Here is a 14,603-nt window from a genome sequence, read left to right on the forward strand (position 1 = left end):
ATTAGGTGACATGAGTTTCAGTTCTTGGGGTATAATAATCGTACTTTTGTGATTTCTCATGGAAGTGGGATTTGAGAATTTGGATCTTTGAAACTGCTGCAGTAAAGCCTATATCACTTTGACATATCCACCAGTAAGTCCCCTTTCTTATGTTTTCTCACTTATAAAATAAGAGGGTTGATCTAAAGTAGGGAATTTCAAACTGGCTATGAAACAAGTGTTGCTAGGAAGTTGGAAATTGTGCACGGCAGAGTTGCAACCTAGACATACTCTATCAGACCCTTTACAGATTTTTTTTTTCTGGGAATTTGCATCTTAACAAACCCCCGGGAGATTTGTATGCAACTAACTCAACCTTAGTTTGGAAACCCTGTACAAGATCAGTGATTCATAAACTTTTGTTTGTTTCAGGAGATTCCCAGATGCTATTTAGCAAAACTGCATACTAATTGATACTTATGTTCCCTTTGAGCCTATTTTATGATTCCTTGAGGTGGCACTATTAAGACCCCGTTCCTTCCTGCCTGCTAGGTTCCTCTGTACATCAATCTGGAACATTCCTAGAATAGTGGCATCTGCCCAGGACCAACTTTCTGAGAGCATCCTTCACCTCCCTGTTCCTCAGGCAGTAGATGGCTGGATTGAGGAATGGTACGATGACCGTATAGAGCACAGAAATGACCTTGCTGTGGTTGAAGGTGTACATGGCGCGGGGCCGCGCGTAGGTGAAGAGGGTGGAGGAATAGTAGATGACAACCACGGCCAGATGACAGGCGCAGGTGGAGAAGGTTTTGCAACGTCCCTGGGCAGTAGGAATCCTCACGATGGCGGCAATGATAGCGGTATATGATGAAACCACAGCCAACAGAGGGAGCAGGATCATCACCAGAGCCAAGAGGAAGTCTACTAGTTCTGCTTGCTCCTTGTCAGAGCAGGTGAGGTTGAGTAGGGGAGAGATATCACAGAAAAAGTGGTTGATGATGTTGGGTCCACAGTAGGACAGTCGGGAAATGAAAAGAAGCTTCATCATGGAGCTGAAGAAACCACTACCCCAAGAGGAAGCAGCAAGGCAAGTGGCCAGGCCGGAAGGCATGAGACTAGGATAACGGAGGGGCTCACAGATGGCCAGGTAGCGGTCATAGGCCATGACCGCGAGCAGGACACATTCAGTGCAGGCCAGGGCAATGAAGAAGTAGAGTTGGGTCATACAACCTACATAGGAAACCCTACAGTCCTGGGTAAGAAATGCCCCCAAAAGACGGGGAACTGTGACATTGATGTACCACAGCTCCAAGAAGGAGAGGTGGGCAAGGAAAAAGTACATCGGGCGGTGAAGGCTTGGAGTGAGCCAGATTGTGGAAATGAAGAGTGTGTTCTCCAACAGTATCAACAGGTAGATTGTGAGGAAGAGGACAAAGAGGAGTAACTGGAGGGGTGGAGAGGTAGGGAAGCCCACCAAAACAAACTCTGCTATGTGGCCTCCACTCAAATTTCCCATCTTCTCTGTCCACCTGCCTACCTGAAAAATAACAGGAAGAACAAGATGTTGAGAGACAGGAGGACCAAACTGCTCACCTGCCCCCAACCCCAGATCACAACCTTCTGAAGATCCTCAATAGTATGCTATCGATTAGTGGAACATCACTTAGCTCCCTCACTTTGCTGTTTCATCTCCCACCTCAAGGGAAAAGTTCTCAGACTTGAGGATTGTACTCGATAATTTAGCGATCTTAACTGCATTTGATAAATGCTTGCCGAGCAGGTCTTAATATTTCAATTCTTGTTTTCTTATCCATGACATGCTCTTCCTTCACTTCCTGCAAAACTGTAAGCCCCATAGCATCTGGACTCAGTATTTGTTGAGTGAATGAAGAAAAGAAGGAGAGATAGCAAGCTGGAGCCTGAGGGATTCTTTCTCCAGGGAAAGAGGAAGTAGAAGCTCAAGGACATCACTGAGCTGTAGGCTAGGCAGCATGGGAGGAAGGAGGGTTGGTTTGGGAAATATCCACTCACAGCCAGTGAAATAATTCAGTACAGATGAGCTAAAAGAGTTCTTTTTTTAAAGAATATTGTTATTATTATTTAGAGAGAGTGCAAGTTGGGGAGTGGAGCAGAGGGAGAGGGAGAGAGAATCCTGAGCAGCCTACACACGGGGCTCGATCTCACAACCCTGAGATCATGACCTGAGCTGAAATCAAGAGTCAGATGCTCAAACAACTGAGCAACCGAGGTGCCCCATTTTTTAAAATATTTATTTATTTATTTATATTTATTATTTTGAGAGAGAGAGAGAGAGTGATCTAAAAGAGTTCTGCTCCAAAAAAAATTATTATTTTTCCATTCATTTTACAACTACTTTTTAGTGCATTTTCTGTGCTAGAATTAGGTTGTCTCATTCCAGGGCTGGTATAGTAGGTTGAAACATGGACCCCCAAGTGTGCCCACACCCAATCTCCAGAACCTGTAAATATTACATCCTCTGACAAAGTCTTTGCAGTGTGATTACTTTAAGGCTATTGAGATGGTGTCTATCCTGGATTATTCAGGTGGACCTTAAATACAATTTCAAGGGTCCTTATAAGAGAGGCGGAGAGAAACGTCAAGTAGACACAGGCACTGTAGAGAAGGCACTGCGGAGGTGGAGCAGAGAGAGAGTTGGAGACGCTGGCCCTGAGGACTGGAAGCCGTGGGACTGCAGTCCGAAGAATGCCAGCAGCAGCCAAGGGCAAGGAGTGGATTCTGCCCTGGAGCCTCCAGAGGGAATACAGCCTGGCCGCACCTTGCATGCTGATTTCACACTGCTGACCTCCAGAACGGAGAGAAAGAATAAATCTCCGTTGTTTTGAGCCCCCACGTGTGTGGAACTTGTTACAACAGGAACAGAAAACTCTTACAGCCGTTGAGGCATCAGATTGGAAGAGACCATCGTATGCCTCCCGACCTCCCTTCTGAGCCTGGCAGTCTCCTCTCCATATTGTCAGCGGAGGCACCTGACAAACACGGAAATCGGACTTGAGATTGGATCGCGGGCTACATATCATCACTTTTGGTGGGACTTAACATTTTTATCTTTAAGCAACATAAAAAATATATCATCGTGATAGGGCTGCCTGGAGACGGAGGGCAGCTGCATGTGTGGGGAGCACAGACGTACAGAGAAGCTGAGTCAGGATGCTGTGTACCTGGAAGCAACGTAACACTCACTGTGTGTCAACTTTACTCAAGTAAAAAAAAATTAAAACGAAAACAACAGCAACAACTAAAACCCCATTCCCAACCACAAAAGACAAAACAAAATAACAACATATCAGCTTGCAAATTGTAAACTTGACATCAATTTTTTTTGTCATGCATTTAAATTGTTGCATGGACTCTAATGTCCACTGCATGTGAGTATTGACATTTTAAATTAAATTATCATATCACTCCTTTCTATGTTCGGTGAAATCTAAATATTGGTTCTATAATACCTGTGGAAACTTGTTTCAATTACGTGAGTGCATGTGTCTTTAAAAAATGGAAATTTTATATTATTTTTCTCACTGAACTCATAATTCAAAGTATTGTAATGTATTTTTATAATTACAAGCCTTTTACTGATTTCTTTATACCTATCTGCCTATCTTTATACCTATCTGTTTTTTTGTTTCTTGTACTCTGGAGGCTATAAATGTTTTGAAAAGATTTTCTATTAGATTTTATTCTGTAATCAGCATACATTTCACCAAAACAATAAAAATATATGATAAATTTTAATTTTTTATTGGCATATCATTTTATAATAACATGGACTGCACTTTTTCTCAATTCTTGTGTGTATCCGGGAAAACCACTTATCATCAGAATGAGAGCAGTTTCAGAATCCATTCCGTTCTTATTTTTCATTTTGGAGATATCAACACTGCAGAAGTAATTCACAGGAATAAATGGCATTGATACACCACAGTCGGAGGATGGAAGTCATTTTGTTATAGTAATAACACTAAATTATTTGAACTTTCTATTAGTTATGTGCCAGACATTACACAGTCATCTATCAGCAAAATGGTTTCTATTGATCTATTAGCTGACAACTCAATCAGCTTCCATTCAGTTGTGTTGAAAGAAATAGACTGGAAACGGCGGACTTGCGAAAGGACGTGCTGCCCCGAACTGTCCTTTCCCTCCCCTGCACTAACCTTCCGCTGCCCCACTTCCACACGGTGGGTTGGTTACGCCTTCCTTTGTACCGAGGGAGAACAGGTCTTGAAAGGCAAAGAGGGAAAGGAGAAGAAATACTTTCTCTAGCAGACCAATTCTAAAAAGAGCCGATAAGACATTTGAAGACCAGGTAATAATTCCCTTGGAATGATTCATACCTGGATCTTGGAAAGCCTTTTTGCACCCTCCACTGTGCATAAACCCGGGTTTGGAAAACTGACTTAATGCATCAGATACTTTTCTGAGAGCAAGTTTGGAGAGGAGGACCAGGCAGCAAGCGGGGGGACAGGATATGAAGGAAGCACAGCACGCCCTGGGGTGAAATATAATAGAGGATGGGAACAACTCTAAAAGGATGGCTGGAAATGCCCAAAGCCAAGTTAAGGGCATTTGATGGTGCCAGAGACTGAGAAATGATGACACAAAGTCTGAGAAGGGACCTGCCCTCACCCTCTATTCTCGGTATACAGAGCAGTGCCTAGAACAGGGCAGACAACTAAAACATTAGTGGGCTGAGTTTCAGCCTTGATTTGTATTATCTTGAATCATTTACTTCATTTGGATACATATTTTGTAACATACAATTACTGAATACAAACTAGAGTTCTTTCCAGCTGCAGCGCTGCATGAGATTTGTTTGAAGGTCCTGAGGGTGGTCGGGGGGAAGGGGGGCAGAAGCCGTTAGAAAGGAGGTAGAGAGTGGGAAGCAGCCTGGAAGATACACGGTCTGGTTTCAAGTGTGTTTGAGGCCGGTCTTGCTCTGTAGCCCCCTGTGCCTTAAGTTGTCTGCTCGTTCCATCGCAAGCCTGCAAAACGGGTCCCTTGCACCCAGAGGTGCCCAAGACCCTAGCTCCTGCCCACTCCTCAATATCACTTCCCATCACCATCGTCCTCGGTTTCCAGCTAAGTCGTTGAAAACAAAATTCTCTTTGCTGCTCAGACTGGCCTGCTCTTGCCAAGGACTTTCCCCTCCAGCCGGAGCAACTCTGGCCCCTCGCCCCTATGACCCCATCTCTCCCTGCTTTCTGCTCCTGACTCCAGACCCACCCCCCCCCTTTCCGAGGAGGCCCCTCCTAGACAGAGTGCTTCTGACTCGGGCACTCAGATGCCTCAGGGAGCTCTGAGTTACCCATGCGCTGTGTGCACTGATCCTTTGTGTTGTTTGTTCCTTGTTTTTCCTTGTTTAACTTCTGGGCCACGTCTTGTCCCCCTTGTGGGTCTTGGAACAACAGCCTTCCTCTGCTGCAAGGGAGATACTTTTTGGAGGTCAAGGCAGCATTCTACCATGAAGGCAGCTCGGGACAGGTGAGCCTGAATTTCAACATTCACAGTGATAAACTCTTTAAAAACATCCTTCTGGTTTGACAGCTTAGGTTCCAGAGAACAATTAACGAGGAAGATCTCTAGGATTATGCCATTGCCTTTCCCTGTAGAACCAAGAGCAGCTCCTTATGCATACTCAGGACTGTGAGAGGCTGTCGGATTCATTTTGCCAGAGCTCCCCTGCTCCCTTCCAGGTCCCCTCCCCCATCTATCACCTGCCACCCCTCCAGGCGAGCCAGAACTCTGTAAGACACCTCTGTGCTCTACCTCTGGTCTTCTGCACATGAGTAGACATCATGAACATCAGTTCTTCTGCGAAGACTTTGCCCAGGAGTCCCTTACATCTGCTCTTGAGACTAGGACTCTATTAACAGATCTACAGATTGGGGTAATTATGCATTGACGTGCATTTTCCCTCCTCAAGAGCAGAAACTTCACTGGTTTCTCTAGCCTCATTAAGTGCAGTGCTTTGCATATAATAGGTAAAAAATAAACCTCTGTTGAATGAGCTAGTAGATAAATAATGTAATAATCTAGGAGCTTGGGAAATTGATGCCCCGTCTCTATTTCAGAGGGAGAAGGCTGAACCTGTTTTCTTATCTATCGAACAGGGATACTGACGTCTGCCATCCTTACTTTATTATGCTGTGACAAAGACATGATCTATGTGAGGATGATTGCCCACAGTGTGAGACATACTTACTATTTTAAAATGCATTGGTGATTCCAGAGGTCTGTGGGCTTGAAACTGGGCAGACATCACTGGGGTCACCCTGCTTGCTATTTATAGCAACACACCTGCTTGGACTCCTGGCTGCGCCTCTCCAAACATACCACCTCCTCCACGCCATGGATGTGGAGCCTGACCGGCACTTGCCAGCCCCCGGTGGCCCCCATAGGAAGCCACACAAACCTTCGTCCAGAGACACATAGGGCAGGGCTCTGCACACAACCATCTCCCGTGTTCAGAGAAAATGCTTTGTTTTGTTTCCCTTGAATTCTTCATTTGATTATCACAAATTGAATAATTGTAACTCAGTAAACAATTTGGTGAATCAAAAGTTGAGTTTTGGGGGCGCCTGTGTGGCTCAGTCGTTAAGCGTCTGCCTTCGGCTCAGGTCATGGTCCCGGGGTCCTGGGATCGAGCCCCGCATCGGGCTCCCTGCTCAGCGGGAAGCCTGCTTCTCCCTCTCCCACTTCCCCTGCTTGTGTTCCCTCTCTCGCTCTGTCTCTCTCTGTCAAATGGATAAAATCTTTAAAAAAAAAAGTTGAGTTCTGTCTGGAAACGTAATTACTGTCCTAGCCTGTGTCCGCGTGGCACATTGAGAAGACATGACAAAACTGACACGATGTGCAAGGTACTGAGAGCTTTTCACATGCTAGCTTAATCCCCCCAACAGCCCCATGAGTCCAAGCACCTTTGTCCCTTTTTAAAGATGATACAGAGATAAGAGTGATTTTTTTCTTCAAGACCACACAATCAGGAAGTTGTGGAGCTGGATATACCCGGAAAATCTGGCCATGGAGATACGACAACAAACTTTGTCACCACCCCATACATGCTCTCGGGCCTAAGCAGCTGTCCATTGGTGCAGCCAGATGGACTCAGGTAAAAACAGAGGTTTGTTGTTGGCTCATCTGTGTTCAGCAGACAAATTCAATCAATAGTTTTTTAACATCTCATTTGAATTTGGGCTATGAAGCTATGGACTGAACTTGGTAGATACGGCTTTGGTCCTGCATATGGCAAGGAGGGCGCTACTCTCCAAACATGCCAAGCTAGGTCCCCACCTGTCCTACCATCAACCTCTGCTCTCAGGATCTCCCCTTTCCATACACAATCCTGTCCTCTCCAACAAGTTCACAGATCTCCAGCACTTCGCTTACGGAGCTGAGAAACACCCCTTATACCTGTGGACATTTTAATGTACCGCTCAGGCATCAACTCCATAACTGTACACATCTGAATATTAGTAAAATAGCAGGGTTCTCAGTATGAGATGTTTGCATGACTAAACTTGTTCAGATTTTAAGCCAATCGAGCATCTGGAGAAATTCAAGAGATTTTCAGGATTATGAGGGATCTGGAAGCCATAGGGGATGAATGAGGCTCTCATGCATCAAACCTGAGTGAGGCAAAAGTTTCTCACAGAGGTTTGCCTAGTTCTTTGCTTGCCTGACCTCTGCATTCATTCACGTGCCCTATCTTTGGATGTTTGTCAGTAGGCTGGTTACCTGTTGCTTCTGGACAGGTGCAGTCAGCCCCAGCTCGTCAGTAAAGCTGCCTTTTCATGTTGGTCTCTGCATCATCTGCGGTATGGCAGGACAGACGCTTGGCAGATGAGCCCTGAAGCAGACAGGGACAGCGGTAGCCAGCTCTTGTCACCTCATCATCGGGGACATAGTCCCTTAGGACACATTGTCATGGTGACCTACCTCTCCCCGACAAGACTGGGTCCAAGTCACTCAGAGGCCATTCTACAACGAAAGAGCGAAATCTGGAGGGAAGCAGAATAAAGCTGTTGACTTCACTGCCTGTCCTAAGACAGACTTAATGACAATTCGAGTTAAAGTCCATCTGGCGTCCTTAAGATTGAGGAATTAGAACAATAAAGTAAGAGAGTTCCAGATAAATTAATTGACTGGTGTTTTAGATCATTACATTTTTTTGAGAAAATATCTGTCAAACTCGGACCACCTTGCATCAGTATTATTTGTCTGTTCACCAGTGAGGAAGAGATGCTTCATCTCCTGTTCATACATTGACAGGATCGAATGGGGGAAGTGTCTTTCCCTTCTCTCCCCTTTTCATGTCCCTTCGTGAATAGCACTGGGCTAGGAGGGGGCCCAGGGGGGCCCAGGGACTGAGGCTGGGCAGGGAAGTCATTTCAGGTGCCAGATTCCTGGCTCAAATCTGAATCTGCTTCTCACAATGAGGGTTTTTTTCTTATCCCACACCTCTGGGTACCTGCCTGCATTTCATGCCCAGGCAGTTTCTGCACTTCTCTGTCTACTGGAGCAAATGAGGCAGATTACCTCCTCCGGTATGTGCTGATCTCCCCGTCACTGGAAGTGTTCAAGCAGAGGTCGAATTGATGTGGGAAACAAAGGCAGAAGGAAATGTAGATACAATTAAACATCCTTATAACCTGCAGCCCATTGACAAATACTTGAGACAGGCAGAGTATAACCTTCCTCCAGGAAGCTCCCAGCTGTCGTGCTGTCCTTAATGCTTTGCTAGAGGGAAAAACCACCTTAGCTTGACAGTAGCAAGGCCTCCAGGGTCCTGGGACTCTTCTTTAGTGTATGAAAAGTCCTTGGGGCAACCCCCCTTTGTCTTCACTTCCCCCAACTCACAAGTATATAATCTGCCTTTCCTCCAACCCTGGTGTAGCAGCTCTTTCTGCCCAAGGGTCCTGTCCCCAAGCTTTAATGAAGTCACCATTTTGCGCCAAAGAGGTCTCAAGAATTCTCTCTTGGCCCTCGGCTCTGGACCCCAACCCACCAAACCACATCAAAATGACCTCCTGTTTAGGATGCAATATTGGGAAGGGAGCGGAGTGCACTAGAAGTAATTTCTCACTCCTCTCTGCAAAACAATAGGGCTACAAACAATAGTACTTTGCCAATTTTTTGATTAGATGATGCCATAAGGATTGGGAGAATTACAGTTATCTCTGCAGGTTTTCAGCCTGAGTGGTGAGGAGTGAGAACTCTCAGAACTAAAACACAGGAGGAGCAACAGGAGAAATCAGTGACGAGTTCACTCTTGACATATGAAGCCCAAAGAAATGCAGCAATATTTGAAATGTTGGCCTGGATCTTAGGCCTGTCTTCAGATTATAAACCTGGAAGTAATAAAAAGTAATCACGAGTATGACAGAAATAGACATGATAGATGTAACTAGAGGAACAGAATCTAGAGAGAGAGGAAGATGAATCGACACGCTGGAGGAGTGGTCTTTGGCAGACCAAAGAAGGAAAAAGACCAAAAATTAGCCAAGAAAGGAATCACAAGAGTGCAGATCAGATAGTTTCAGGAAGGGGAGGGTGTTCACATCAAGAGAAAGTAAAGTGAAACAGAATGAGCTGCTCTTTCGCTTCTTCCAGTGGGTCAGGAAAAAAAATACACAGTTGCCATGTGGTGAGCACTTACTATATAGTGGACACATTGTTAGGAATTTTATAAATATCACATTTAATTATTTGAACAATACAGGGTAGCTGCAATTTCAATGACCCAAACCCCCCAATTAAAGCGGCTTAAGTAATAGAATTTTATTTCTCTGTCATACAACAGTACGGTGACAAGCAGTTGTGACTGGCAGGTGCGCTGGGCAGGTTGGCTGCACAAGGTTGCACAAGCCTCACGTGGGTGGGGGGGCTCTGCCATCCTCAGAATCAGGCTTCGGCAGCTGGGCCCAGGATACCTAGTTTTCTTCCTTTGTCTTTTCCTGGCCACACCCAGCTTTTAGCCAAATTGTTGCTCTATGGTTTTTAACCTGCCCTGGAGCATATGTTGCTCATAATAAAAACAAATGCAGGCTCCTTTGCAGGGGCAGCTCCTGAGGTCAGTATCTGAGGTTTGTTCGGACCCCCACAGCTCCTCCTGGATGACTTTCCTGGGCTTCTTCAGTGAGGCTGAGACACTGAGGCAGAGCTGTGTTGTCGGGGGACAATGGCCCTCGATACGGCTGAAACCATCTAGTCCTCTTGTGTGGTCTGTGTCCTGGGCACTCCCACAGATCTCCGTGAAAACTCTAGTCTGTGTTATATCCATTGTCTGGCCTTTCCACAAGGAGAATGTGAGTTTCTTGGAAGAAGAAAAAAAAACTTTCCTTTGTGTTTTTGTTTTCGCCATAGCCAGTGCAGTGTCTTGGAGGGAGTAAATTCTTAAAATAAATGGAAGAAACATTTTGCACATTTCGGTTGAGAACAGAAGCCACTTGATGTCTGAAAGATGTTAGGATTCAAAGCCAACAGCCAATAAGGAATTCTTGAGACGTCTTTGGTGCAAAAGGGGGTTTTATTAAAGCACGGGGACAGGACCCATGGGCAGAAAGATTACACTTTCTGGGTTCATGGCCCATTATATACTTTCAAGTTGGGAGGGGATTAGGGAGAGTGTTAAGTCTAAGGAATTTTGGAAACAAGGTTTCCAGGACCTTGAGTGGGCTAGCTATTGTTGGGAAAACGTCATTTATTACTGTCTAATAAAACCTGCGTCATTAGACCCTTCAGATGTATATCGGTGGGCCATGTCCTTGGGGAATGATTGCCAACATGTATCTTGGGGGTTTAGAGATAAAGCTTCCAAAGGAATCTCTGTATGTTAAAGAAGACTTCTAGGATCCTAGAAGGTCGGAATAATGTTAAGCTAAGATTGCCTTTTACCCTTAGCAAAGTATTAACATCGAGGCAGCTGAGCTCCTACAGAAATGTCACTCTCCTCTTTCAAGGACTCGTCATTGGGCTGCAAGTAGTAAGGAAGTTTAATTTTAATTTTGCCTCTGTTTCCCACATCACACTGATCTCTTATTTTATTTCTTCATTGATTTATTATATCATTTTATTATTATATTTCTTATCGACAAGACAGAATATCTTAATGCTTTGTATCAAGAAACTCTCATAGTACAAAATTTAGCAAAATCTAATGAGAAATTAGGCCAGAGACAAAGGCTTTGGGTTGTAACCTGTCTTTTAGATTGTCTAAGAAAGATACAGCCTAAAGGGGGAAAAGGAGTATGCATACTTCCCATGGGTGGAAGTTTGTAGCTGTATTTACCATTTTTATTGCGATAACTTTATCACTGCCGGCTAATACTCTGTAGGGACATACTACAGTTTATTTGTCTGTTCTACTATTGGGGAATATTTGAGTAATTCCCAGCTTTAGTCTATTGCAGACATTGTTTCTTTGCTACCTAAGAGTAAAGAATTAGATACCTGGACCTTAGATATCTCCAAAGTAAGTGAGTGTTAATACCAGACTGTTCTCTGCAGGGACTGAGCCCATAAACACTCTCTCGGGAACACACACGACTTCTGCGGCCACGCTCCATACCCCGGCTCTTCCAGTACTCACTGCCCAAGTCCATGACCATGCTTACCGATGAGATGAAGCACCTTTATACATATTTGTTGGACATTTGAGTATTTTCTTTTAGGAAGGATCTCTTCACAGCTCTTGAACATTTTTGCCATTGATAGGATTGTTCTATTATTTTATTTTATTTTATTTTATTTTATTTATTTATTTATTTATTTTAGTTTTTGGTAGGGATTATATATATACTGCGTAAGAACCTTTTGCCAATTGTATGTGTTATATATATTTTCTCTCATTCTGTGGAATTCCTCACTTAGTCTTTATATTTTAAAATAAAACACAGATTCAGAAAATCATCCAAACAAATATAGAGCTTAGTGAAATTTTTATTACGCAAACACCTTTGTAATCACTGCTGAGATCAAGGACAAGGAGTCCCTCTGTGCACCCCTCCCTCCAAAAGTAATCACTATCCCAAATTTTACATTAATCTTTTCCTTAAATTTCTTTTCAGTTTTATGTGGCTTGCCTATCCATTTGCTGAATAACGCTTTTTTAATGAACAAAATTTCTCGATTTCAATTTAATCGATCTTCTCATTTTTAGTTAAGATTTTAATGTCCACTTTAAACAATCTTTTCATGTCCTAAGGATATTATGAAGGTAATTTTTTATATCAGCAATAATTTTAATATATTTACAAGTTTTATTGTTTTGTCTCTCAAGTTCAGGTTTTGATATCCACAAATTGATTTTATTGCTGTTGTTATTTATGGAGACAGGTTTCCTCCATATGGATATGCCTATATGGATATGCAATTTTCCTAGCATGAGTTTTTGAGAGATCTCTTGTTTTCTAACCACTCTGCAAAGCCATATTTATCATAAAGCCAATGCCCATGTGTGCATGGGTCTTTGGGAGCTCTCCTGTCCTCTGCTGATCTGTTTGTCGCTTGGGCCAATTCCACACAGTAGCTGCATGAGTCTTGATATTTGGTAAAACAAATCATGTTAAGTTCTTCTTCAAGAATGTCCTGGCTTATTTGTAAATCCATTTAAATTTTAAATCCCCTTATAGTTTTCATACACAAAAAAGGACACTATTAGGATTTTCCCTGGGATTTCTTTGAAACATAGATTAGCATGGGGAGAATGGGGATCCGTACCACACTGAGTCTTCTAATCCATGACAAAACCTATCTCATCATTTACGTAGGTCATTTAAAATTATTTTAATAACGCTTCACAGTTTTCTATGCAGAGGCCTTGCATGTCTTTTGTTAAATTTATTCCTAGGGCTTTGGTATTTTCAAAGCTTCAAAATGTGATATATTTTTGTAAATCAGATTCCAATTGTTGCTAATGTTGGGGATGCAGTCGACGCATTTACGTGCCTTGTTCCCAGGCCTATATTGCAGGTAATTCTAATGACTGACTGATCTGCAGATTATTTTTGGATTTTTCTAACATATGAAATTTTATAATTCATGATAACTGACCAGTTTTCTTGCTTTATATTCCTTCTGCCTTTTGCTCCTTTCTCACTTCACTGTCTGGAATAAGATGGCAAAGGCATGATGGGAGAAGCCATTTAGCACAGACTCATTTACCTGTTTCACCACCAAGTGAGAAGCTGATTGTCAGGTGTCCACGATGCTGGACGCCTGAAACCAGTGTAATGTTTCGTGTCAACTTGGACTCAGATACAGAAGAAGTTCAATAGCTTCATGAGCTTAAGGAACTTTCTTTTAGTTCCTAGTATGCTAACATGTTTTATTGATTCCCTGAATGGATATTAAATTTTGTCAAAAAATTTTTCTTCATCAATTAAAATAATTACATAATTAATATCCTTTATTTTGATAACATGGTAAATTATATTGATTGATTTCAAATGTGCCAATCTTGCATTTCTGGACTAAATCCAACTTGAGTTTTACTTAGAGTCTGTGTCTATGCTCCTGAGTGAGAATTCAAGGTGTAGTTTCTACATCGTACTGGCCCAAAAGATGAGTTGGGGAGTTTACTCTTTTCTGTCCCATGGGAGGTTTAGGGCAAGTTTGGCATAACCTCCACTTCAAAATTTTGGCAGAATCTACTAGTAAAGCTAGTGAACCAACCCAGAGGTTGGTTGGTTTGTTTGTTTTTAATGTGGAATATATTAAAATTCAATTTCTTGAGAATTAAATAGCTGTTTTCCCTATGTCAGCTTTAATATATGTCCTATAGGAATTTTCCCACTTTCCATAAGTTCTCAAATTTATGTTCATGAAGTCATTCACAACATTCTCTTATCTTTTATGTGGGTGTGACCTGAGAAATGCCCCAATTTTCATTCCCATCATTGTTTATGTATATGTCCTGTCTTCATTTCTTCATCAATCTCACCAGAGAATAATATGATTCATTGATATTTTCAATATTCCAACTTTTGACTTTTTGAGTCACTGTACTGTATACTTATTTAATTTCTGCTCTTATCCATTCATTTTTTCTTTATAATATTTTTGTGTTCATTTAATTATTCATTTCCCAAATTCCTGAGATGAATGCTCAGGTTATTAATCTTCAGTGTGTGAACTTTTTTAATATGCATTTTGAAGGCCCTCTATTTCCATCTGAATACTGAAAAGCTATATCCCATAAGCTTTGACTTGTAGTATTTCCATCTTGTCCAATTCAAATCTTTTTTCTAGTATTCATAAGATTTTTTATTTGATTCATGATGCATTTAGAAGTGTGTTTCTTGATTTTTAAACATATGGGTATTTTCCAGTTCCCATTTAGTTACTTATTTCTATCTCGACAATGAATGGGCAACTAGCAGTGTCTGCCCCAGTCACCATATCAGGTATATGCAAGTTAATTGGTCCAAATTCAAGTTCAGGAACTTGAGTCTAGGCTTCATCATATTTCGTACACCCACCATGAGTGGGTAAATTGTTAGCATCTATTTCCAAGATTTTATGGCTTCCCTTTGTTCCACCCCATTCTCAGGGGTGGAACAAAAGTCGAGGAACACTTGTCA

At 42.6% G+C, this 14,603-nt stretch overlaps 1 protein-coding gene across 1 annotated transcript; it reads right to left on the reverse strand.

Annotated features, from left to right (window-relative positions):
* Positions 1-453: 453 nt before the first annotated feature.
* On the reverse strand, positions 454-1,625 carry LOC118013618 (olfactory receptor 6P1). The gene has a single exon (XM_035009482.1). It carries the CDS (start codon positions 1,496-1,498, stop codon positions 545-547), a length of 954 nt encoding a protein of 317 aa, XP_034865373.1. The 5' UTR covers positions 1,499-1,625; the 3' UTR covers positions 454-544.
* Positions 1,626-14,603: the final 12,978 nt, after the last annotated feature.

The sequence above is a fragment of the Mirounga leonina genome, unplaced genomic scaffold, assembly GCF_011800145.1.
Source record: "Mirounga leonina isolate KUSES-001 unplaced genomic scaffold, KU_Mleo_1.0 Mir_154, whole genome shotgun sequence".
NCBI lineage: Eukaryota > Metazoa > Chordata > Mammalia > Carnivora > Phocidae > Mirounga > Mirounga leonina.